Consider the following 25479-nt stretch of genomic DNA (forward strand, 5'->3'; position numbering starts at 1 on the left):
CTGATGAGACTGTGAGCTTCCCCAGGTCAGGGACCCTATTATGACAGATATTTAAGCAGAACAGTGCGGTGTTGAAGCAGAACAGCATTCAGCGTGTGTGTGAAGGGACTGGTGAAGCAATGGAGCCAAGGCCCGGTGCCTGACCTGGCTCTCTTCCCCTGGGCTTCACAGGTGAGGCAGCTGCAGGAGGACGCGGCCCGCCTCCAGGCCGCCTATGCGGGTGACAAGGCTGACGACATCCAGAAGCGGGAGAATGAGGTCCTGGAGGCCTGGAAGGCCCTGCTCGACTCCTGCGAGGGCCGCAGGGTGCGGCTGGTGGACACGGGGGACAAGTTCCGCTTCTTCAGCATGGTGCGCGACCTCATGCTGTGGATGGAGGATGTCATCCGGCAGATCGAGGCCCAGGAGAAGCCAAGGTAATATACCCTGCTGCCTGGGCAGGAGATCTAGTGAACTTACCCCAGGCAATATGTAGATGGGATCTTCCAGAGAGAGCCAGGCCTCGCCTGGTCCTTCAAGGCTGGAGCAGGGTGGGGAAAGTGTGGGGGGAGCCACACTGCTTAAGCTGCCTCCTGCACACGGGGGGCCCAGTGCTGTCACGTCCTCCCCCTTTCTCCCCAACCTGCCCCACGTTCCATGCCCACCGTGTCCTGCCTTTGGGCATGACTAGCTCTACCTCATCATTGGAATCAGGTGGCTTCCTGAGTTCTTTCTGTGTCTTGTTAGATTAAAAACCACTCTGTCCCTCTTCATACACTTTGCCGAAGGTGTCTCTCAACCCTGCATCTGCTTTAATGGTGTCTTCAGATGATTATTTAATATTTGTTCTGTATCTTCCCTTTGGCTGTGTTCATGCAAGCAGTGAAGAGAAGCTAATAGACAAGCAAGCAGGCCCATAGCTTCCAGTTCACCCTGCCAGCTCCAGCCCTCGCCACTGAGAAAGGAGCTATGTCCCAAGAGAAGAAATACATAGAGAATATAATGTGTTAATGTAATGTATATGTATACTATAACATGTATATAACATGTATAAACTGTATTTCCTAGATCAGACTTCCCAGTCTTAGGTTTTGGTTCCTGAGAAGCTCTCTCAGCTCTACCAGTCATTGATTTCTAAGCTGGTTCCCGCTCTGTATGTTTCTTCATGTCCAAAGAAGGAGAGGAGATACCAACTTCTCTTTTGAACACACATGTCCTGAACCTTTGGCAGCTTACTCATTGGGGTATGATTGGGGACATACGTTAATGCTTCTGTACCTTTTTGAAGAAGGGTCTGAATTGCATTGCAAAGTAAGTTTGAACCCAAATCTAGTGGTTTTTCCGGCCTCTACCCGGCAGCCATTGTGAATTACTCATGCACGCGCACACACACGCACACACACACGCACGCACACACACACACACACACATAGATAATAGTCAACGCACTCTTAACGTTAGGCTGCCTAGCTGGTCCTGAATTATACTGTCCTCACACTGTAGCTCCTGTGACTCAGACTGTGAATCACACCTCGAAGGTAAATTGTGCCATCGAACAGTTCCCTTCAAATTAATTACGTGTTTTGAAACCGACACATTTATTTCAAAAGCTTGATCTCCTAAAGGAGGTATTATTTGTCTCATTTTAGGGATGTCTCATCTGTTGAACTATTGATGAATAATCACCAGGGTATCAAAGCTGAAATTGATGCTCGTAATGACAGTTTCACAACCTGCATTGAACTTGGGAAATCCCTGTTGGCGAGAAAGCACTACGCATCTGAGGAGGTAGGGTGCTGTTTGCCCGGGGCCCTGGGCTGACTGAAGCTGGTGTTAAGATGTAAAATGATGCCCTGGCTGGTGTGGCTCGGTTGGTTGGAGCATCATCCCATGCACCGAAGGGCAGCTGGTCTGATTCTCGTTCCGGGTACATACCTAGGTTGTAGGTTTGATCCCCAGTGGGGGCATATACCAGAGGCAACCGATTGATGTTTCTTTTTCTCTCTCTCCCTCCCTTACTGTCTGAGATCTGTAGAACATATCCTCAAGTGAGGATTTAAGAAAAAAGATGTAAAATGACTTTTCTGAGTATCTATGTATGTATGCGCATGCATCCACAGAGAAAAAATATACTTATATTTACATATACATATGCATATACTTGCATATATTTCAGAACTTAGTGCTTCTTTCCTGGTGTGTAGAAAATATAATTGCTCAGACTCTGAGCAGAGCCAGTAAGTCCAAATCCCAGGCACAGCAGACAGTTTTTTAAGGCCCTCTGTTGAGGTTTCGCTCTCTCTTACCTTCATCAGTACTCTACCCAGGCGACACCCCTTCTCCATCGCATGTGCCCCAGATCAGTTTGCTCTTCAGTGGGCGATCACTACTTCCAGTTAGAGTGAAGGTAATAAAGACGTAAGTGGTTAGTCTGTGTGTGGCCCCTTCAGGGGACTGGAAGTTCTCAGAGAGGTCAGGGCTTTGCCCTTCTTGCTGTCTCTCTGTCCCTCCCTGAGTGTTTGCCTAGGGAGCCCCAGAGTCTGGAGGGGCTCAGTGCAGAGTTGGCCTCCTCGTGACACCATAGCTCTGGGTGGAGCTGGCCTTGCTCTCAGCCCACCCTGCTTTTCTCTGCTCTCCCAATACAGAGAGACTAAGCCGTCCTGAGGTACTCCTGGCCCAGTGGTGGTTTTCTTGTGTGAAGTGGCCTATCAAGGGGAAGACTGGAGGATGTGGTCCATCCTGTTAAGTTGTCCCTGCGGTACTTCTTTTCTTACAGATCAAGGAGAAGTTACTTCAATTGACGGAGAAGAGAAAAGAAATGATTGACAAGTGGGAAGACCGATGGGAGTGGTTAAGGCTGAGTAAGGACATATTTGGTCTCTCTCTCTGCTCCTTTTGGGTGCCCTTGAAAGCTTGCAAGTTTATTTTCCTGCTTTAGTTGATTTGATGTGATGTTATCACTTAATGATGTTTGGAATTCTAAACCCTTCCTTTTTTAATGCTCTATTTCACCATTGTGCTGAGTATTGTTAAGTAGTTCCCTGTGGCATATTGTTTTTTATTCTTCATCTCATGATTGACCTGTGTTGTGGGTGGGTCTTGGATGTTCTTTGGGAACAGCAGAAATAGGTGTCCCTCTGGAAGAGCACAGAGCCCCTCCTCCTCCAGTTATCTTTAAGAAGGATTATTACTGCGGTTTCAAGAGGTGGAAAGTTGGCCTGATAGGTCTTATATTTGGTGCTCTTAGAAAGATGCGAACAAGACAAAACAAACGCTAACAGCTGACTGTTCTACAAGGAACTGGGCATCATTCTAAGTGTCTTACATGGTTTTCTGTATTTACTGCCCACAGTGACCCAGAGGTAGACTCTTTTCATCTCTTTTTATAAAGGAATATACAGTATTGGGAATAACACTTAATAATTGGTATCAACACAAAGTAGCCCAACTCAAGTGTTATTTGTACACTTTGCCGTTCTGTGTTTGGGGCTCTGGGCCCCATCCTTGTGTTGTAAGCGCATTCTCAGACGCCGAGGTTGCTGACCAGAGACAGAATCCAAGGGCCTTTTCTAAAAGGGGTAAAAGACCTGGGGAAGGCGGTGGTGCAGGTAGCTGCCACCAGACGGCAGTGTCATCCCTGGCTGCCAGCCACCCTGCTCGCCAGTGCTCACTCTCTGTACCCTGTGCAGTTCTGGAGGTCCATCAGTTCTCAAGGGATGCCAGTGTGGCTGAGGCCTGGCTGCTCGGACAGGAGCCCTACCTATCCAGCCGAGAAATAGGCCAGAGCGTGGACGAGGTGGAGAAGCTCATCAAACGCCATGAGGCTTTTGAAAAGTCTGCTGCAACCTGGGATGAGAGGTTCTCTGCCCTGGAGAGGCTGACAACGGTAAGTGGCCACCAGAGGTCGGATGCTTGGCCTATGGGTTTTCCTGGCAGCCTCCTCTTCCTGCTCACCTCTTAGAGAATTCATGTTATTACTCTGCTTTTAAAAGCAGTCAGGATCTTCCTGAAATTGGTGGCTGTCTTGGTTCAGGACCTGGGGAGACTCTGGGGCTACCACCTTCAGTCATTTCCTGGGCACCTAGATTTATGGTCACTTAATTCGGTTTCTGCAGTTCTGGGGACTTAAAATGTACCTGTGTACTCTTGTGCTGAAACGGAACACTTCTGGTGTTCATATTGCTTATGAAACGCCTTAGTTTCCGTTAGACTATCCTTTGACTTTTTTATGTGTTGTTTGGGTTTTGGCTGAACACGAATCACTGCAGCTCTGTCTCAGTGGTGTCTGTCTGAGCTCATGGGAAGGCCAGCATGAACCCTCATGCTCAGATAACTTTCTTCCTAAGCAAAGTTGAGAGCTGCATAGTTCGTTTAGAAATAAAACCCAGTGTCCCGGGGGCACACAGACAACCCATAGGAACTGTGCCAGCCCCTGAAATAGACTTGTTTCATCACTAAGATCTCATGTTTCCTGTAGTTTTGACTTGGGGCTGCAGTTCCTATGATCCTAATACCGTTTTGCTTAGGGTGTTAGAGCCTCTGGTTGGCCAGTGTGATCCAGGGTAGAAAACTCGGGCCAGAGGACTGCCTGAGTTCACCCAGAGCCCTGTCCTTAAAAGAGGCAGAGTTGGGGCTCTGCTGAACGTCACCATGTTCTCCCTCAGTTGGAGCTACTGGAAGTGCGCAGACAGCAAGAGGAGGAGGAGAGGAAGAGGCGGCCGCCCTCGCCCGAGCCGAGCGCGAAGGTGTCTGAGGAGGCCGAGTCCCAGCAGCAGCGGTGAGTCACGGCTCTGCCGCCCGAGTCTTAGCATTAGTGGCAGTGAGGTTCAGGGAGCATCTTTTCTCAGCCTGCACTGTGTGGCCTAACCACACGCTTTTCCTGCTAATTGCTGCTTTGGAACGTTGGAATGTTTGGAGTCCCTGCGAGCAGCCCTGGGCAACATTTGAGAGCACTGGCTTGTCCGGTCACAGTGCTTTGTGGGCAGCGGAAGTGGAGTGTGACAGTGCCCTCTGTGCTGCACACACGTGCTCACGCATGCGCATGCACACACACACTCAATTTCCGTATGATTAAACGGAGGGAGTGAACCACCCAGATTTCCAGCCAGTGATTTTGTGGTGGTGCTTTTTGAAATTTCTGGGTGATTCCCCATGAAGGACAGGAATTACTCTACTTCTGGAAGGCTGGTTGTTTTGCAGTAGTAAGAGCTCTGTGATCAACCCTAATGCTACCTTGGGGGGGAGGGGATCCCTGCAGTCTCCTCTCTGTCCAGAGTTGGTTTGAAACACTTAGAAAGTTTTTTAAAAGAAATTAAATTCTGTGAAAGAGGGTTGTATGTGTTTTTCTAAGAGAAAATCTGTAATAAAATTGGCTGATGTTCTCTCCTTTTTTCCCTTCTGTTTTTCTCTTTTCTCCTCTTTGCCTTTTCTTCCCATCCCCTGTCCTCTTGCCCCCTCACCCAACAGGGATACGTCGAAAGGAGAGCAAGTTTCCCAGAATGGTTTGCCAGCTGAACAGGGATCTCCACGGGTTAGTTACCGCTCTCAAACCTACCAAAACTACAAAAACTTTAATAGCAGACGGACAGCCAGTGACCAGCCATGGTCCGGACTGTGAAGCTCACTACCATTTGTCAAGACCACTCTTTCCAAATCCTCATGGTTTGACCTTTTGGCTTCCACCTCACCCACAGTGTTACCATTTTACTTAATTCATAGCCTTCCTTGGTTTCATATTTGTTTGCGTTTAATTCATGTTTATTTGAGTCTTTTAACGGATGGATGCTTAGTTGCCTTAAAGCAACATACTTACTTTTTGTTTATTTATGTGAGCTTTTTACCTTATTGAGATTTTTACAGCAAAAGCCTTACATGAGTAATTGCAATTTAATGAGATTACAGCAAAATGAAGAAGAAAACTAGAATCCTACAGGTATGACATATCCAGTTATACTAACAGGGTGCAGAACTGCACTGTATGTAGCCTCCTTTACAGATGTTATTAACCTACAGCAGTTTCCCCGTAACTAGGAAGACCGGTATATGCGGAAGGAGACTTTAAGTGCTAAGATTAAAACCTAAAGTCAGCTGTGTGACATTCCATGGAGGGTGCATTCATTTATTGAAAATGACAAAGAAAGAAAAAGGTTGCATCTATTGGGAAGCTGTTTGAATTTTTAGGTACAGCATCTCAAATGTTTTGAGGTCCTCAGATCACTTACTACTTTTTACAAACCAGTTCCTCTCTTATTTTTTCCTGCCAAGTCCCGAGTTGAGGATTCTAGACTGACTGGCAGCAGATAGTGCCACCAGCCTCAGGAGTAAAGTGCCCGCTGATGGCTGCGCACTTTTGCCTCGGTCACTGGGCACCACTGGGATGCCGCAGATGACCACAGTTCTCAGCACGTTTCGGAAGCCTGCCTCCCGGACTTCCAGGCCTGTCTATTTGGCCGATGACTTCAGGGTGTCAAACTATTTAAGTTTTTCAAACAAACGGAGCAAAAGCCATTCTGGTTCACCCTGATTACTTGAACGATGCCTGCAGTGGACCACCCCTAGGAGCAGTTGCACGCCTCCTGGCTTCAGAAGTAATGTTAGCACCTCTGTAGACAGACACTCCGTCCTATGTCTCATTACAGACCTGATTCATTTCTCATTTTCTTAAGAAAATGAAGTTTTTTTGTGGAGTTCTCTCATAAGGAGTCTTTTAGGATGGCATTTGTCAGACCACCAGCAGGGATTGGAAATGTTTTAACGGGAATTCTGTTCCTTAGGAATAGAAGCTAATGAAAGAGGTGATTTCCTGGTACTGATCAAGACAAAACCAAATCCATGTGACATCAGAACCTCATGAGACATTCACTTGCTCATTTGCCATATTTAGGTGTTAGTGGAATCAGAGACCTGTTTTGATATGTGTTCTCCATGAGTTAAGTCTGATTTGTCTTTTCATTTCATGATGCATGTCTTTTTTTTCTTTTGTCAGGATAACATCATGTAGACCTTGTTTGTTTTTCCTTACCTCTATGTACATATCTATCTACTTGCGATTGTAGATGGGTATATAGATAGATGCCAAGCTTCCTATGTTCTGGGGGTAGTGTGCACCATTATTGGGTCTCTGCCTTAAAACACACCAAATTCCATTTTAGAGGAAAACCACCGCTTTGTCTTTGGCCTTTAGGGAGCCCTGATGTGTGTTCCTGGCTCCAAATTATGTGTCACTGATTTATATGTATATGTGATGTTTCCATATATGTGTTTAAATTTTGTATCATCAGGACTAATACCCAATTTTATGCTTTTTGTATTCATAAGACCAAAAAAAAAACCCACAAAACCAACAACCACCACATAAGCACACAGGGAAGGAGTGCTGTGATGTTTTTGGCATTTGTTCTCATGCCTGTTTTTATTTATATTTTTAAATTGTGGCTTGCCAGAACAGATTTTTAATTACAATTGGATTGGAAGAAGAAAAGCCTTTTCATTCTTCTGAGTTACAGTGCAGAGACTCAAGTTAATGAACTTGAAAATAGCGTTGCTTTGTGTACTTAGAAAACCAATCGGGTGTTTCTTGTGCTACTAGTTGTCACGTTGCATTTGTGTTCACCTTCTGATTTAAAGATCTCAGGTGTACCCAGCCACTAAAGCACTCTGGACTAATCGCTAAAGAGAAGCAAGGGGGGTGGGGGCGGGGCGCGTCCACGTGTGCCCATGTTTGGTCACAGCGCTGCAATTTGCTTTTGGTGTTTGTCTCGTGGTGTGTTGCCTGTCGGCATGCTCAAGCACATGTCCATTAAAATTCATTTGTTCCTTTTATTTTCCTCGTTTCCTTGGTTAGTGATTCATTTGCATAAACATTAATTATCTCTGCATACTGGTTTGGGGTTTTCTCTTTCCTTCTAACTCCAAAGAAAAAAATTTTTGCTGCAGAATTTCCCCCAGGAGAGGCTTCCCCGGCCTTCACCTACCCTTGAAGTCTGACCACGTACAATCAATTGTAGCCTTTTTCAAGTAAACGTTTCTCTGTCCAGGTCCTCTCTGTCACTAGCAGTTTTGGAGTCGCACCTGCAGCACTAATTTTTTTTAACCTGATTTCTATACACACTAACTCCATGTCTCCCTGGACTCACGCCTGGCACAGGCCTTCCAGACCAAACTCGTCCCTCCTCCCCACCAGAAACTTCCTGAAAGCTCACGCACAACAGATTTGTCAACTTTAAAATCCACTCATTTTCTTTTGACTCAGGGTTTTGTTTTTTTTTTGTCATTTCCCCTCCTGCATCTCTCCTTTAAAAGTGAGAGACATACTTAAATAGCCTTTTGCTCTTAAGCACGTGTCCACAGGCTGTGACTTGCAAGGCCAGGATAACCACCCGCATCTCCCCTCCCCCATGCCTTTCTGCCCTAGGAACCCATTCTCCATACTGCTCTGCGGGTAGAGGGTCCCAATCAAAGACACCCTTAAATCACATAGCCTCTAGTCTCACCCTGAATCCTGATGCTAGCGGTGATCCTTTGTGTAGACGGAATATAAATTTGTGACTCCGGTCCAGCCACTTAGATGAGGCCGAAACGAGAGATCCAGTCCTGAGAGTTGACATATCTGAGTGTTCATATCTGAGTGGTGGCCAGTCTGCGTTCATCCTGTTGAAGTTTTTGCTGCTGGTTGGGTGTCATTTTGGTTCTGGGCAGCAGTGGTGGGGGGCATAGCTAATGATCGTTGCCATTGACACCTCCATGTCTGTTCGTGTACCAGGGGAGCCAGGTTGTCTGTAATCCACTAAAGTGTCAGCCACACCCAGCTTTAGTAACTCGCTAATCCCACGCCCTGGGTGTATCGGCCAGGGGCTGCTGCAGTTAATGGTACACAGTTGATGGTACACAGGCCGAAAGCGATAATGAATCGAGACCCTACTGCATTTCCCAAGCCGCAAAGCCATGAGGGTTACACTATAAATGAGCTTGGGAAGGAACAGCTCCCGAAGACGTCTCCAGCCTGAAGGGTCAGAGCCGCTGGAAGCCTGGCGGTCTCTGGGCCTTCGCGTCCCAGTGCAGCAAGGCAGCGAGATCCAGCAGCACGTGATGGGGAAGGCCCTGGTTCTGTCTTTGTTTGGGGGTAAATAGCCGTGTGGTGCTGAGTGACTGTGATTGGCTTTTCCAGCTCCTTTAACACAAACTACAACCCACTCACGATACAACTCCGGCAGATGTGGTTCAATTGATGTTTGTTGACTTGCCTCATTTCCTTCCAGCTCTTACATTCCAAAGTCTAACTGGGATGGTAGCTGTGAAATGCATGACTGTCGTCCTAATTTCTGCATGTGTTTATGACGATGTGTTGAGGGGAGGGGGGGAGAGCCAGGGAGCATTTTCAGAAACCAGAGGTCTTTCCTTGTCTTACTCCGGGGGAATGCTGTGTAGTTCTGATAGAGTTGTCTATCGACCTGTTTGTGAATGCCCTTTCGCTTCAACTTCCAGCCCTCCTGGTGGCGTCCTTGGATGTAAGGTGGCTGCTGTATAACGTCCACTCTCTCATATTTAATACGTGTGATTGTGACTGTTGTCCTTTTGTTCTAAAGTAACCATGAGAGGAAATGATCCGAGTTACCTTAGAGAAAATGGATTGATCAGAGGGGCAGAGTGCAGTAAAACTCATACTGGCATTTCGCTTTTCTCATCTCCCCGTGAGCGGGCGGGCATTAATCCCTTCCCACCTTCTAATGTCCTTGGTGTCCAGCTGGCTTTGTGGGATGTGCAATGGTTTTACTGTACTGCCTCGATCTGTGCCAGGCATTTATACACAGCCACGTGTGCGAGTCGGTCAGAGCGTATGTGGTCACCCCCCTGCACCACGGGGTTCACTGAGTAGCCTCTCTGCTGTCCCTAGATGGCAGAGACTGTGGACACGAATGAAATGGTCAATGGCGCTGCAGAGCAGAGGACGAGTTCCAAAGAGTCCAGCCCCATCCCCTCCCCCACCTCCGATCGCAAAGCCAAGACTGCCCTCCCGGCCCAGAGCGCTGCCACCTTGCCGGCCCGGACCCAGGAGATGCCTGCGGCCCAGATGGAAGGCTTTCTGAATCGGAAGCATGAGTGGGAGGCCCACAACAAGAAAGCCTCAAGCAGGTAACAGCAGCAAAGGCTGAGTCAGTGAGGAGGGAGGTCAGCCGGCCAAGGCCAGGGTGGGTCCGTCTCAAGTGGAAAGGGGAGTGTGTGTTCATGTAGTTGGCTTGTGTGTAGCTTCCTGGGCAGTACATTCGCAGGGCTGACCCTGGGAAGGGGAAGGGGAGACCCTCTTACTCACTGAGGGGAGAGGGAGTTAGAAATGAGTAGAAATAGAAAATCAGGCCTCAGTAGTTCATCCTGAGAAGGAATGCTGCTAGGTTGCTGTTGAGTCTTCCCTAAAGGGAAATGATTTCACCGAGATTTTCCTCGTGAGGTTTTTGGAGACATTCACCATTTCCCCTGCCTTATCTCCATGTAAGCCTTTATATTTGTGATCTCCCAATAGCCCTGTTTTTATTACCTATTTTACAGGTGAGGAAACTGAGGCCCTAAGAGGTTAGGAAAGCTCAGTCTCTATAGAAAGTTAGTAAACGGCTTAGCTGGGGTGAAACTCACATCTGACTTCATAGCCTCTGTGCTTAACCGGTAAACCAGGCTGGCGGGGACCACCCTGTGCAGTTGTGCAGGCTAAATATTGAACAAAGAAATCCCGTCTGAGAGCTGCCATCCACATTGAGGACATTGACTTACCACGTGTGGTTGTCTGTAAAGTCTCTCGTTCTCATTAAAATCAGTATATTGAGACAGTGTATTATCATGGGGGAAAGGACAGCTTTTTCTAATTCACCCAAAGGTTCCATTCATACTGATGTCCCTGGACCAACCTCCCTGTGAAGGCACCAGTCACACAGAGAGTGAAGCTGAGGTGGGAGAGCTGCCTGAGGACAGGCATGTTTCACAGGAGCCTGGCCTGTGTCCTTTGCACAGGAGGTGTTGCAGCAGGGAACCTAACACAGTCTTTCCCATCAGCCAAGAGCACCTTGACTGAATAGAAGGAAGTACCGTGTTTCCCCCGAAATCCAGGGAGAGAAGTCACCCCCAAAAACCTACCACTGCAGCAATATGTTCCCTGTCCCAGGAATCCATGGAGGCATTTTGTTCCATTTGTTTGGTTTTAGCAGAATACAGGAAGGGCTTTTAACAAGAGGTTACAGCACATTGCACGAGGATCATTTTCATATTAATCAAATTCTTAATTCTTTGTGTTCCTTTCTTTACTGCTCAGGTCCTGGCACAATGTTTATTGTGTCATAAATAACCAAGAAATGGGCTTCTACAAAGATGCAAAGACAGCTGCTTCTGGGATTCCCTACCACAGCGAGGTCCCTGTGAGCCTTAAAGAAGCCGTCTGTGAAGTGGCCCTTGATTACAAGAAGAAGAAGCACGTGTTCAAGCTCAGGTGCGCGCTCGGAGGGTGGGCGTGTGTGTGTCCTCATGCCAGGAGTTGGTTTTCTTAGATCCTGTGATCGGTTGGTTCTCCTATGCCATTTATTTACTTGTTTTTACTTATTTATTTATTTTAACATGTCTTTATTGATTTCAGAGAGAGGAAGGGGAGGGAGGGAGAGATAGAAACATCAATGATGAGAGTCATTGATCGGCTGCCTCCTGCACGCCCCCAACTGGGGATCGAGCCCGCAACCCGGGCATGTGCCCTGACCGGGAATCGAACCCCAATTGCCTGGATCCTAGGTCGACGTTCAACCGCTGAGCCACACCGGCCAGGCTCCTCTGCCATTTAAAAGGCCCAGGGAGGAGAGGTGGGATGCAGAGAAGAAAGGGCAATGGGAAAAAAAAGACATCTGTAATACTTTCAACAATAAAGATAAATTTTAAAAAAATAATAATAATAAATAAAGGTTAAAGAGAAACAGGAAAAAAATCACCAAGAAAGTGACACACAGGTGTGGCACACATCTTGGTCCTGGGGCCTGGCCAGTCCCCAGCCTCCCCGTGGTTAATGGGGCAGCTGAACATTGAACAAAAGGAAGTTTTGTTTTTATGAGCCGGAAGTTAACTTCCCTGAGAGAAGGTGAGCTCTTCACATCTCACAGCTTAGGGAAAGCTTAGAAAAATAGTTTGCCCATCTTTCCAGCTTATCTGGACTCATGAGCTACTATTCCTTGTTCATGAATCGTCTAGTGATGGGTCAAGTGTATTATCCTGGAGCTTGATGGAGACAAACAGGAAGTGCGTGTGCAGGGCCCGGGCTCCTGTGCCTTCTGACTCCCCCAGAGATGGTCCAGCTGCCCCTAGACTATCTAGTTCCGAATGTCTCTACCCTGTAGAACACCCGTGTGTCCCCACAGTGGATCCAAGCAGTGGAAATAGGCAGAAAAAACAGTTTATTTTTTAAAAATGTAAAAAGTGTATGTGTTAGTGGTCATCCAGGATGTTACTTAGTATAATACTTTGATCTGTTGCTTTGGGATCTGAAAAGCTCTGGACTCTAGTTACGTGTGTCTGGTGCCAGTGGGATTAGGCCAAGGACTGCAAATGAGAGTTTCAGATGTGTGATTTACTGAGCTCTGTTGACGAGCACTGGAGGGCTCACAGGCACTTTCCACGCTGTGAGGCAGGCACGGACAGCCAGCTCCCTGGCTACCTCCTTCCTTGTACGCGTTTGCTGCAGCTTCAGAGCGTTGGGGTGTTGGTGAGGGCACGTACCATATTCCCCACTGGCAGCGTCCCCTTCTTCTTGACAGCAGTGGAGAGAAGGGGTGAGCCCTCCAAGCTAGTGGCTTCTCAGTGTCATACTGATGGCCTTGCAAGGACACTTTCCTTCCTCCCGAGACATACATAAGAAGAGAAATCTAAGAGACCATTTTGGGTGTCTGTTCAGAAACTGGTATTTATAAATGTGGGGGATGCAAGCTTAGCAGAATTTCAAAAGGGCTTATAAATTTTAAAGAGCTTTCACTTGAATTCAGTTTAGAGCAGTGGTCAGGCATCCAGGTGGTCTTAGCCAGGTGTTATTTCATTTGGACTATTTTTTTAATCCTTCCAGTGGGTTGAAACACCACGTTGCCTGTGTAAATTATATTGGCCCAATTATATGGCTTCCTGATGTCCAGGGGTCCACCGCTGGGCCTGTGCGCGCCCCGGGCTCAGTTGCTGATGTGTGATTCCTGGGGCCTGTTTGTATCCCACATGTAGGATATGGGGGTTGGGGCTTTTTTTCCCCTGACATTATATTGTGACTTCCTTTCTTCCTTCAAATTACAGACTAAATGATGGGAACGAATACCTCTTTCAAGCCAAAGATGATGTAAGTTTCTAAGATTCTTTTCTCTCAAATACTTAACACCTTGCTGACCAGTCACGAGATAACTCGTGTCTGCACTTACATTAAGTAATTTTAAACACCTTGCTGACCAAAGTAGCCAGCCACATGGGCGAGTTCTGGCTTGAAACAGCCCGTCGGCAAGAGTTTGCCCATGCCTATGGCATGGTAAGCTTTATTTGTAACGTTCGTCATACAGGTAATGATCAGTGATGGCATTTGTTGTCAGGTCTCCATGGTCACCAACACTGGAAGGTGTTTGGTTCTCCTTGTGTTTTAGGAGGCAGTGAATGTCATCTGCCCTCGCCATGGCAGGAGAGCTAGTGCAGGGTCCCTCGGAGCCCACCCCCTCCCGGTGGTTGAGGCACAGTGAGGTGGTCCCAGTCAGGAGCCTCCCACTGCACCCCCGCCTTTACCCACCCATGTCGTGACTGTTCCATCTCGAGGGAGAGAGAAAACAGCATGTACAGTGCTTTAAACTGGGAAAGTCTCCTGTTAAATTACAGTCTCATATGTCAAATATATTACAATTTAAAAGAGGGGAGCAGCTTCTAGGGTGATACCCCACAGATGGAGACCAGTCTCCCACCTCTTCCCAATTCCTAGGATCATATACAAGAGTGACGACCTTCAGGTTGTCAACCAAATTCTCCTGAGTCGAGCCATGTTCACGCTAAAGCAGAGGTTCATTTGGGACCCGCTTGCCCCTGTGCGAGCCCTGTCCCGAGCCTTCCAGCCGAGTCCCAGGGGTCAGGCAGCTGGGGGGGGCGCCTCCATCCGTCCCTCTGGCTGAGTCTCGCCCGCCCGTGCCCCCCAGGAGGAAATGAACACGTGGATCCAGGCCATCTCCGCCGCCATCTCCTCCGACAAGCACGAGGTGCCGGCCAGCGCCCAGAGCACGCCGGCCTCCAGCCGGGCGCAGACCTTGCCCACCAGTGTCGTCACCATCACCAGCGAGTCCAGTCCCGGCAGGCGGGAGAAAGACAAGGAGAAGGACAAGGAGAAGCGGTTCAGCCTTTTCGGCAAAAAGAAGTGACCCCCGCCCCCGCCCTCCCGGCCTTCCCGCGAACTCCAGCATGCGAGCTCGGGGCAGCAGGGCCCCGTGCCTGCCGCTCCTCAGTGTGGTTGGTTTCTCTTTTTTTAATTTATAGAGCATTTCTGGGGGTGGGGTGGGGGAAAACACACCTAAACACTTTATCTCCAAGTTACACAAGTTTGAGGTGCAGAGGGAAGACCAGATTTTTTTAATGAAATTATATAGATTAGATCTCAATATTTAAACTGTTCCTCAATTTTGTGAGGCTGTGTTGGAAATAACTGGCCTCTAGTGCTGTTGGTATGCAAGGCAGCGGTGCTTAAAACAATATTTCCTGTGCTCACCACAGACAAAATGTACCAATTTCCTGACACCATTCTCTGCCATTTACTCCCGGTGGTTACCTTGAGTTTTGACTATTAGAAGTGCCCGCGACGGGATTGACCTTGATTAGACAGACAGTGTACTAGGACCTTGCTGCAGTCATGTGCAGCTCCATGCTAACTCCACAGACCAAACCCTTCGTACCCGGCAGCACTTACTAACACACGACACGCGGCTTTCCCGCCGCAACTGCAACGACGGTCACGAATGTCGGCATACAAGAAGGAATAGAAAACTGATACTGTTTTAAATAATCTGTAATTTCCTTTTTTTTTTTTTTCTGAAATACATTATATTGTATGTTTGAGATAATTCTAGTACAAAGTATAATAAAACTAGATGTATAATAAACCCTTTAAATCATTGGTAAGTGTACAAGTGGAACTGAAGCATTTACTGGACAAAGTAATGTTATTCTAATGGTTACTTGCTCGTGCGTGGCCACACTGTGTTATAATTTGCTTCATTACCTTGCTCTTTGATACATAGTGTGCATTTCTCTGTCACTGTAACGATTGTAATGACAAACTTTCATCTTACTGCACAATCAAAACGGCATTGATAGGAATGAACTCCAGAGGCCGGGCCTGAGCAGGAAGGTGGTCGCTCGGGCCGGTGCTCAGTTGTATGACCTGTACCTCTCAACTTTTGCCCTATCTGTTAAATATATGCTATGTCATTAAATGCTTTTAAATCTACCACGGTGGGTAATTGTTGTTTTTCCTCTACCGCGCACACGCCCCATAGGGAAATTGCAGAGCAAGAGAGAGTAAACGGGACACATTAGACAGTCCACCTGGGTCCTGTTTTGCATTCTTGTAGCAGCTTTGAAAACTACAGGAAACAGAGTAATATCTATGGAATGTGTGGCAGCCACACACCCAGGTTTTATCTTTTATTTATAAAGAAGTTATCTGGAGAGCTTGCTAAATAGCTATGACGCAAGGGTTGGCAAATTTTTTCTGTAAAGAGCCAGAGATAGTAAATGTTTTAGATTTTGTAGGCCGTGCTCTGTTGAAATTTCACTGTTGTATAAAGAGGCAGCCACTGACTATGTGAACAACTGGGCATCCAGTCCATTTCCTGACCCCGGACCTGCAGTTAGGTTTCTCTAAGAAACTCTGGTTTCTTTTCGTTGAAAATGGTATTCTAAAACCATAATTTATGTTGCTAGCAATGCTCATTGCTTCTCGCTGGGTTGGTCCTTGTTTCTAGGCATATCAGTAGATAAAGCAAAGAAAAAACTCATGAGTTCATACTCAAATTCAGGATTGTGTGGTCTTTTCAACCTAACATTTCCTGTATTATTATCATTTTGACTCAGAATCATGACTCTCATAGAATTAGAAGATCCTGTAATTGTGCTTTATCCCATATTACACATAAACCAAATAGCAGTACTAATGCCACCAACATAATTACTGAGAACGGTTGTTATTTTTTTAATTAACCTTTTTTTATTTTGTGATTTGTAGATTCCCAGGCAGTTGTAAAAAACAATACCCTTTACCCAGTTTCCCTCAGTGGTAACATCTTGCAAAACTATAGTACGAGATCACATCCAGGTTATTGACATTGATTCAGTTGAGATACAGAACATTTCCATCACCACAAGGATCCCTCCTGCTGCCCTTTAGAGCCACACCTGCCTCCCAGCGCCACCCCCGCTCGCCTCTGGCAACCACCAGTGTGTTCTCTCCGAGCTTCAAGTTTGTCCTTTCAAGAATGTTGTATAAACAGAAGCGCCCGTGATGTTACAACCTTTGGGGATTGGCCTTTTTCCGCTTGGCATTCTTCTCTGGAGGTTCATCCAGGCTACAGGTGTGGACGTATCCGTTCGTGTAACCATTCACTTGCTGAAGACCATCTGGGCAGTTCCCAGGTTTTGTCTGTTACACACACAGCTGCTGTAAAGATATATGTGCGGGTCTGTCTGTGTGTGAACCCAAACCTTCATTTCTCTAGGACAAAAAAATGCCCTGGAGTGCTGAGGAGATTTTTTAAAACAGTATCTACCGTGTCTGAGCAAATGGTCCTTTCTTCTCTGCATCTTAATCCTCGGGTAGTCTTAGTTCTACAAATAAGTGTATATTAAATGCTCACCAGTCTTTACATGGGTGTTTCCTGGTCGTTCCCTTGGTGGTAAATGTGTGTTTTAAAACTAGCTGCTGCTTGCGATCCCCAAACCGTACCCCTCCCACCCCTTATTTGTGGCCAGTTCTCTGGATCCAGCACTTAAAGTGCAGTGCTCTTTTGTTGCTTTCAGGACTGAATAAAAATTTCCCAAGGGAGAAATAAATGTGAGCTTCAAAGTTTTTCAAGGTTTAGACCCAACTTTAAGAGCACAAGCTGCCCTAAAAAAAAAAAAAAAATGAGAGCTTTTGAACTTAAAAAAAGGCCACAAGAAAGAATTTGTTATATGTTTGGAGTTTGGAGTTTTTTTGTAAAAACTCAACCCCCTTCTGAAAGAAGAGATTCAGGAAATGGAATTGGAGGGACCTACTCTCCCTCTAATTTAAATTAGGGATTAAGGTGTGTGAGAGATTGAGGCTTCTCTTCCGTGCTTTGGGGCTATTTCCACTCGGGCTGCCGCAGCGCCACCAACTCCGGAGGCTCCTGGGAAGTGGGCCGATTTGGGAGAGTTAAGTTAGTGGGTAGGATTATTTGGTGGCGTTCAGGAGCCTCATTTTGGCTGTTTTCCCTGCGGGGGTATGAAGACACTTTCCCGGGAATGCCCAGGTTTCAGGAGGCGCCGGGTGGGCCGCCTGAGCTGGGCTGTCAGACCGCGGTGGTTTCTGTTAAGGGCCGGCTGGTCAGCAGCAGGGCAGGGAGACACCGGAGCTGGCAGGGCCCCCTCGACTCCGGCCGTCCCTGCTCCCGGGAGCCTGTTCTCTGTCCCGGCCCAGCGACACTCCCTGAAGCGCTGCCCCGTCGGCCTCCAGAGCTGCGGGGACTTGCGCAAGTCTCCCCTTGGCCTTCGCTCCTCCCTGCAGATAGTTGGGGACCCGTTGCGGGTGGGAATGGAGGAGGTGGAGCAGCAGTGGAGTTTCCTGAAGCGGATGCTTCAGAGGGAAAGGGAATTTTCTCTTACGTAAGCCCAAAGGGACTTTCTCCCAGGGCAGGGCATCCTGCATTCCAGAGCCCCCCCCCCCCCCCCCCCCCCCCCGCAGGCCTTGGCTCCAGGCTCCCCCTTCCCCTCCCTGGAGAATCTGCCCAGCTTCCCATCACCACTGTAGTTTCCCTCTCACGGTGAATTATTTCCAATGCTGCTGCTCTTAAGCTTTAATTTTGTGAGGGAAACAGTCTCTTAAGGTTTTAACTTCCCAGCTGGGGCCCCCGTCTCAGGGAACAGGCCCACAGCCTCAGTTCAAATGGCCAGAGAGCATCCGGCAACGGGTGTCCGCGGGGTTCAGACCAGCCCTCTCCTGCTGCCATCTGCTACGTGTCTGTCACATCTCTACCGTCTTCGCTGGGTGCACAAGATACTTCATTACTACACCCGGTCACTCGGCCTCTCCCGGGGAAAGGGGGTGGGGCTCTGTGCCCGGAATGGTGGGAATCACAGCACTTCACCATCCAGCCAAGTAAGTGTCCCCTTGTCACCCTGGCACAGCACCCACGGGGGCCAACTTCCCTGGAAGCAGCCCCGTGGGGCTGACAACACGCCAGACTCCTTACGTCCGCCTCGTCCTGAGCCTGAGTCTGTGGTCTCTGGAAGGAGATTGAAGAGGCGACGTGAGGAACGCTGCCCTCCGTGAATCATTTCCTCCCCCTGCCAGGAGGAGGCGCTCTATTTTTTCCAAAGATGATTTTGTTAGAGCCTTCACAGTTCAATAACAAAATCCACATCCAAATGGCATAAGCAACAGTTTGTCAGTTCACACAACTAACACAGGTTGAGGCAGGACAAGTTTAAACGATTTGTGCAGAGCGTCTCAATCTCATCAGGACTCTAGGTGTTTTCCCTCAGCCCGGCCCTCCTCCCTGGGTCAGTTTCGGCCTCAGGCTGGCTTCCTTCCTGGTGACAGAGCTGCTTCCCGTCAGGAGGAAGGAGAGGGGCTCCGCCTCTCCCCAACATAGAACAAAGCCCCGAGTTTCACTCTGAATGGATTAATTTAGGTTTTGCATCACCTCAGGTAACCAGGGTGCCCTGGTCTAATTCAAACCACAGGCCGGTACAGAGCAGACGTGGGTGGGCCCCCGGTGTCCATCACCGGGTAAGACTGAGGGAACCACCTCGGAGATTAAGCATCAGGGCTGGCTTGTGTGCCGAAGCCCCCACAGCCTGCCTCCTGTGTGGGAGGGAGGGAGGGAGGGGGGGGAGGGGGGAAGGAGGGGAGGGGGGAGGGATGCTGGTCCATACAGGTGGGGTTTGAGAAATAGGGGAGGCAGAACTCTGAAAGCCACTTTTTCTTTGAAAGGGGAGAGGCGGTGGTGAGAGGGACCTCCTCTTGGAGTCAGGCTTGAAGCTCTTTGCCTTTTAAAGCCCATTTGCTAACCTGTTCAAGCTCGCCCCTGGGTTTTCCCTCCAAAGAGCTTGTAGCTGCCCAGACGTGGACTTGTCTGCATGCTGAAGTCCTTTTGGGATCAAATTTAAAACCAGATAAAGAGCACATGGGACACACAAGCATTTGGAAAGAAGAGAAGAGGGAAGGAGGGAAGGAAGGATGGAAGGGCCCTCCAACGAGCTGGGTACCGTAGCCTCAGAAAGGTGACAAAATAAACCAGGGCTCAGCAAAAAACCCATGTCTGTGTTTGGTGTTAAAAAAGTAAAAGAGAAAGATGAGCCCACAGCCTCTGTGGACAGGTTTCTTAAATGTCCTTCACGCCCAAAGGATGCGAAGAGGAAGAACCATTGGAGCCGACGGGCTCCCGCTGAGGTGGTCAGAGGCTCACTCCAGCTCCCGAACTGGCCACAGGGCCCCTCTGTTCTCTGACTTATGTGGTTTCTTTGCTCTGATGTCCGACTCTCCCCACGGTCTGTGCATCTTACTCCTTGGCTGTCCTTCCCACATGCCTAAAATCCCACACAGTTAAACATCATATGCACTTATTGTGTATAGTATTTCCACTTAAATTTACATCGCAAATGTGTTGCCAGGTTGCTACAGAGACTTTATGGCTCTTCAAAGGCTGTCTGTATATCATTTTCCAGGGATCGACGCACCATTGGTTATTAAATCGTTCCCCAAATGCTAGGTGTTTAGCAATAAGCTCGCTCCCCACCGGGTAGGCCTGCGTTGCTAAAATGACAGCTCCGACTTGGTTCTTCCCAAGGGCAGTTCTCTGGGGGCAGAAACTCCCTCGAGGTAGGGCCACCTCACAGCCCTGTTCCCCTTTAATCACCTCCCTCCGCTCTGTAAGGGTACACAGCCTGTGGAAATGTTCTCCCAGGATTTGTTGCCCTTTCTGCTCTGGGCCTTGACCTCAGCCACCCTGACAGTTTCAGGAACTTGACATTTCAGGAAACTGGTGGTGGGTCTTTATCCCTTCACACCCATAAAGATCTTCCCGGGTCTTAACACAAATTTTATCATTCCCAGCCTAACACATTTTAAGGCCACTTCAATAGTTTCTCTCTCATACAAACACACAAATAAGTTTCACACCTTGCCACATTTTCTTGGGAATTGCTAAGAACATGTTTATAAATTTTGCTTCATGGTTCTGTTACCACTTAGTTACTAGCTGTAAACAAGGGTAACAGTCTCGCCATAAAAACAATTGTTTTTCTTTTTTGAGCCTGCTTTGAGTTCCTTTGACTGCCAACTAGGGTCAACTTTCTCTCCTGTGTTTGACATTCCTTTTTCCTTTTGAGAAAATGATCTGTTCATACCTGATTCATAGAGGCTTCTGAGTCACAAGCCACAAAAACCAACTCTGGCCAATTTAACAGAAAAGGAACTTATTAAGGCTCCCAGAGCACCAGGCTTAGAGTTTTTACAGCCAGGAGCGGTGCCCAAAGTTCTGCCACAGGTTGGCCTCCTTGAAGCCGCCACTCGGCACAGACACTGCGAGGGCCCATGTCGCATCCTGCTACGTGCGGACCCTGCCCTTCTGCCCTGGGCCACAGCAGATCACCCAGGAGCTCTCCTCCTTCATGTCACCAACGTCCATTCTAAGTCATGTAGGTGCGTACAATTGGCAGACACAGTCCATGGACCTCCTCATTGAAAGGAAGGCTGGGAAACGGATCCTAATTTTCTTTTTTTTTAATTCTCACAGGAGGATATTTTTTCCATTGCTTTTTTTTGGGGGGGGGCGGGTAGAGGGACATCGATTGGTTACCTCCTGCATGCGCCCTGACCCAGGCCGGGGATCGAGGCTGCAACTGAGGTCCATGCCCTTGGCCGGAATCGAACCAGGGACCCTTCAGTCGGTGGGCCGACGCTCTTACCACTGAGCCAAACCAGCTAGATCAAGGATCCTAATTTTCCATAGAGGGAGGTGGTGCTTCAAGAGGCGGTGGATGCTGCAAACATAGGAACAGGGTAAAAGGCTGGTGTCTGTACTAATTTCCCTTTGCTGCCTTAACAAGTTACCATAAACTGACAGCTGAAAACAACACAGTTTTATTCGCTTACAGCTCTGTAAGTTAGAAGATGGCCACAGTGGACTAAAATCAAGGTGCCAGCTGGGTGCATTCCTGTCCAGAGGCTCTGGGGGGCTCCCCTTGCCCTTTCCAGCTCCCAGAGAGGGCGCAGTCCCGGGCTTCGGTTCCTCCGGCCTCAAAGCCGCCACACGGCACAGCGCTCACAGCGCAGCCCTCGGGACGGGGTCGCCTCTCTCCTGCCTTAAGGACCCGTGTGATCGCACTGCTCCAGCCCACACAACCCGGAATAATCTCCCTGCTCTAAGGTCAGTGATTATCGACCGCAATTCCTCTTTGCCGCGTAATGTAACATATTCATAGAGTCGGGATTCGGACCTGGGACCCTTTGGCGGCGGGAGGAGCCTTGTTCTGCCCGTCACAGTTACCCAAATGCCCAACACAGCTTCCTTAGGCACTTACTTATTGAAGCCACTGATTTGGTTACAAATTGAAATGCTTTCTCTAGATTTTTACCCTTTGTCAGTTATACAGAATGAAAATATTTTCCCCAGTCTGCTCTTTTGTTTTGGTATGGAATTAAAAAATGTTCAAATATTAAGATCCATCCCCCCCCCGACCCCACCTTTGTGACTTTATTACTCCAACTGAGGACATTCATCTTTCATAAATCTAAAAACATGGTTATTTGTGCTTTCTATACAATGTTTACACTTCAATAAATTCTTTTGAAATTTATTTGGATGTTCTTTATAAGGAGTGCCTCTAACTTCATTGTTTTCCCCAATAATCAGTTATATCAGTGCTATTTAGTAAGCAATTTTCACTTACCCTCTTTCCAATATTAGAATTTTAATATCTGACTTTTATTAAGAACCTAATATTTATTCAATGCCAGGTACAACTAGCATTATTTAATTTTCTCTCATAGCAAAAACACCAAGTGAAGCCAAGCCCATGTCTATTTTGATCGCAGTGAATCCCCTGAACCTACCTAACTGCCTACGCTTAACACCTGGCAGGCACTCAATAAGCACAACTAATTATAGGATCTCCTAATTCATACTGATATTAATTAACCAATTAATTAATAGAGAAGGGAAAATTCTCCCTTATAATAGAAATTCAACAATAAAAATAAAAGAAATTGTGGAATTAGAAACTCATCAATGTTGCCCAAAATATGGGGCGAATTTCATGACAAATCGTATATTTACATAGTCTCAAAGTGTGTTTCTGGATGTTGCTTATTAATTATGAAGAGGGAAAGTAGTAACTTTATCGTTAAAAATCTTGGGTGCCCCGTTAACAAAGCCATCAGAATTAACATCACTCAATATTGGTAAACCAATGTTGTGGGCCTCCTGATACGCAGTGAGGACACAGCATCCTTCCTGTAACTTCCCTGCCAAAAATGCGCAACCGTAATCTAATCATGAGGAAACATCAGACCGAGCCAAAATGAGGAACATTCTACAAACTAACCGGTCTTCACTCTTTGAAAATGTCAAGGTCAGAAAGGCAAAAAATGACTGAAGAACTGTTCCAGATGAAAGGAGGCAAAAGAAACTTGATGACTAAATGCAGTGTGTGATCCTGGAATGGATCCTGGACCAAAAAAACCCCACAAAGCTGTGAAGGACATTACAGGGACAATGACGAAAACTGAAAATGGAATGTGGATTAGAGAACAGGTTTGTATTGATCTTGAATTTTCTGTGTTTATATTGGTACTGTTCTTACGTAGGAGAATGTCCTTGTTAGAAGAAAGGAACTGAAATATTGAGTGGAGGGTTCTTGTGCCTGAATCTGACTATATATCTTGTCATCAGAATATTGTCACGTTGGCGTCCAGTTCACCTTCCAGGCCCAGAACAGAGCTGGGACTTCACTGAGCTCCCAGAACGGGGTGTAGGCCTGTTTGTGCCTGCTTGCTGCTCCACATTGATACTGGGGACAGAATGCAATCTAAGGCTTTCTTTCATTATAACATGGTAGTGAGGTTACAAGGGAGGCCATAGTCATTCATGCGGTGAGTAACCAAATCGTTTTAGGTGAGTTTGTAACAGCTGCTAAGCCTGTGGTTAGCCAGGGGATGGCTGTCTTGGGGAGCTCAGCACCCCATCAGGAGGGTCCTGCTCCCTTCTTTGTGGACTAGCCACTGTTTCTTCTGGGTGTCCTCCGCCGCTGGTGGGCAGCGGAGCTGGATTGGTCACGAGAGGGATGCTCATGCTTCGTGACCTCTCACTCAGGGGGCCCCTCTCATGGCCCTATGCCTGATTTTGTGTTCATCATTTTATGCTCTTTTTTCCTTGAACCCCTCCTTCCCTGCAAATGTATAAACTTCAGGTGTCTAAAAATCTGCTGGGTGGTTTAGGTTCTGTCCACAGAAGGCTCTGAGGTGAGTCAGAACCACGCTTTAAGCTTCACGGTTACTCTACATAAAGCTGGAAACTCACTCCCCGATCTGTTTCTCACCCGGCGCATTGTCTATCCCCAGAGGTTCTTCAATAAGAGAAAGTAACAACATTAAGACACTCCAAAAATAAAACACATTATAAAGAGGCCCCAGATGTGAGTATAAACCCCTCTTCCATTACAGATTCTCAGGGAGAAATTGAAGTTTCAAGATTAGACCTACTAACCTGTTCAAGTCCAAGACAGCAAAGTCCAAAGGAATTCAATTTCCAAATCAAATTACCTTGCCTGGGTGATTTAAAGTTCAAATAACTGAAAGTTTAAAATTGATCAAATCCCTCTTCCATGCACCCCCAATCCCTAACGGCTCTGTCTCTGATGGAGGGGTCTCTCAGCCTGCACAGAGCTGAGGCCCTTGTGGCAGCTCCAGCCCGGGACATCTCTTCCAGGAATAGAAGCGGTTCCTTAAGGCACAGACTTGGTTCTCACCAAACTGAGAAATCGAGCGCATCTCTAGTCCCTGGATCAATTTTCTCAGGAAAATCTCAGGATAGAGACTGAATATCTAAAAGAAGGAGGGTGGAAGAAAAAAGTCCCCTGTTCCTTTGTAGTGAACCCCAGTTTGAAACTGTTCTGAGAGACAGGAGGTCCTGGGGAGCAGCAGCAGTGAGCAGATACAAGGCCCCAAGTGCAGCAGGGCACATGCCTTCATTCGGTGCATTTACTGTGCGCCTAAAGCTGCCACCACCGTCAGGCTCCGCGGTGAGCAAGGCAGGCGGAGCCCTGGCCGAGGCCACGGGGCCTGTGCACCCCAGACGCCGTGTGGTCAGGGTTTGCTCAGAGCTTGGGGGGAGAGCGGGTGTGCCAGGACAGGACTTTGACTTGAATTCATTTCTCCCAATGAATTCTAGTGAACTGTCAGTTTGTGCTCATTTTATACCAGAGCAAGTCACAGGGAGAGCAGCGTCTGGAAGGGGGTGGGGGTGGGTGGGGGGGGAAGGAGCCACTGGTTCAGAAGATGCGAGAAGAAAAGCCCTCAAATACCAGCTGCCTCTTGCCTTCCAGACACCAGGCTGTGTGGGCCTGAGGGCTCCTCCTGGGAGAGGGGTGCGCTGAACATCCTGGCATTTATTTCTGGTCCTTTAGCACCAATCTTATCCCACTTTAGTTTTACTTTCCTATTGTAAAAAAATAAAAATGACCCTTTTCTGTCATCTTCCTGCTGCTAATTTCTCCCCCAGGCCTTCAGGAGTTGGAAGGCAGGAAGTTGCAGCCGTTGCCAGGGAAAGTCTGACTTTTAAGTGCGGGAGCAAACACAGAGTACAGAGAAGGGATCACAAAACCCCTTTATTTTACCCCGCGACACCTATCAGCCCCTACCAAGGCTTTCTCAGTGTCCCCCCTCTTCAGCCCCTCCTGCTAGTCCCCTCGGGGTCCTTGGCCCTGCCCCCTGCAGGTCCTGCCACCCCTCCCTCCGTCCTCGCAGGCAGGGGCTGGGCAAGGCGGCTTCTCCCATCACAGGCAGCGTTGTTGACCGTGTCTGCTCCTGGGATAAAAACACAACCAGGGCCCCCTTCCACGTGTATCTAGAGGAGTGTTGCAACGATGAAGACCAAGAGGGCCCCGCTTCTTGGCGGAGATGAAAGGAAGGCGATGTGGAGGTCGCCGCAGCAGCACCAAGTGACGCATCTCCCTGGGGCCACCTGCAACGAGCAGCTGCACAGCCATGTGTTATTCTCATGACTCAGGGGCGACTCC

The 25479-nt window shown here is 47.9% G+C and overlaps 1 protein-coding gene across 3 annotated transcripts in view; it reads left to right on the forward strand.

Moving 5' to 3' along the window:
• The window catches only part of SPTBN1 (spectrin beta, non-erythrocytic 1), a 177671-nt gene extending 162220 nt beyond the window's left edge, over positions 1–15451 (forward strand). For all 3 annotated transcript variants that reach the window (XM_081157102.1, XM_081157103.1, XM_081157104.1), the window contains 10 exons: positions 172–416; positions 1629–1767; positions 2756–2840; positions 3669–3865; positions 4644–4756; positions 5446–5509; positions 9872–10110; positions 11276–11449; positions 13276–13318; positions 14151–15451. In XM_081157102.1, coding sequence (XP_081013228.1) covers positions 172–416; positions 1629–1767; positions 2756–2840; positions 3669–3865; positions 4644–4756; positions 5446–5509; positions 9872–10110; positions 11276–11449; positions 13276–13318; positions 14151–14369 — 1518 coding nt within the window. In that variant the 3' untranslated portion in view covers positions 14370–15451. The remainder of the gene's footprint in view (positions 1–171; positions 417–1628; positions 1768–2755; positions 2841–3668; positions 3866–4643; positions 4757–5445; positions 5510–9871; positions 10111–11275; positions 11450–13275; positions 13319–14150) is intronic.
• The last annotated feature ends 10028 nt before the right edge of the window (positions 15452–25479 follow it).

The sequence above is a fragment of the Miniopterus schreibersii genome, assembly GCF_964146895.1.
Source record: "Miniopterus schreibersii genome assembly, chromosome: 13".
NCBI lineage: Eukaryota > Metazoa > Chordata > Mammalia > Chiroptera > Miniopteridae > Miniopterus > Miniopterus schreibersii.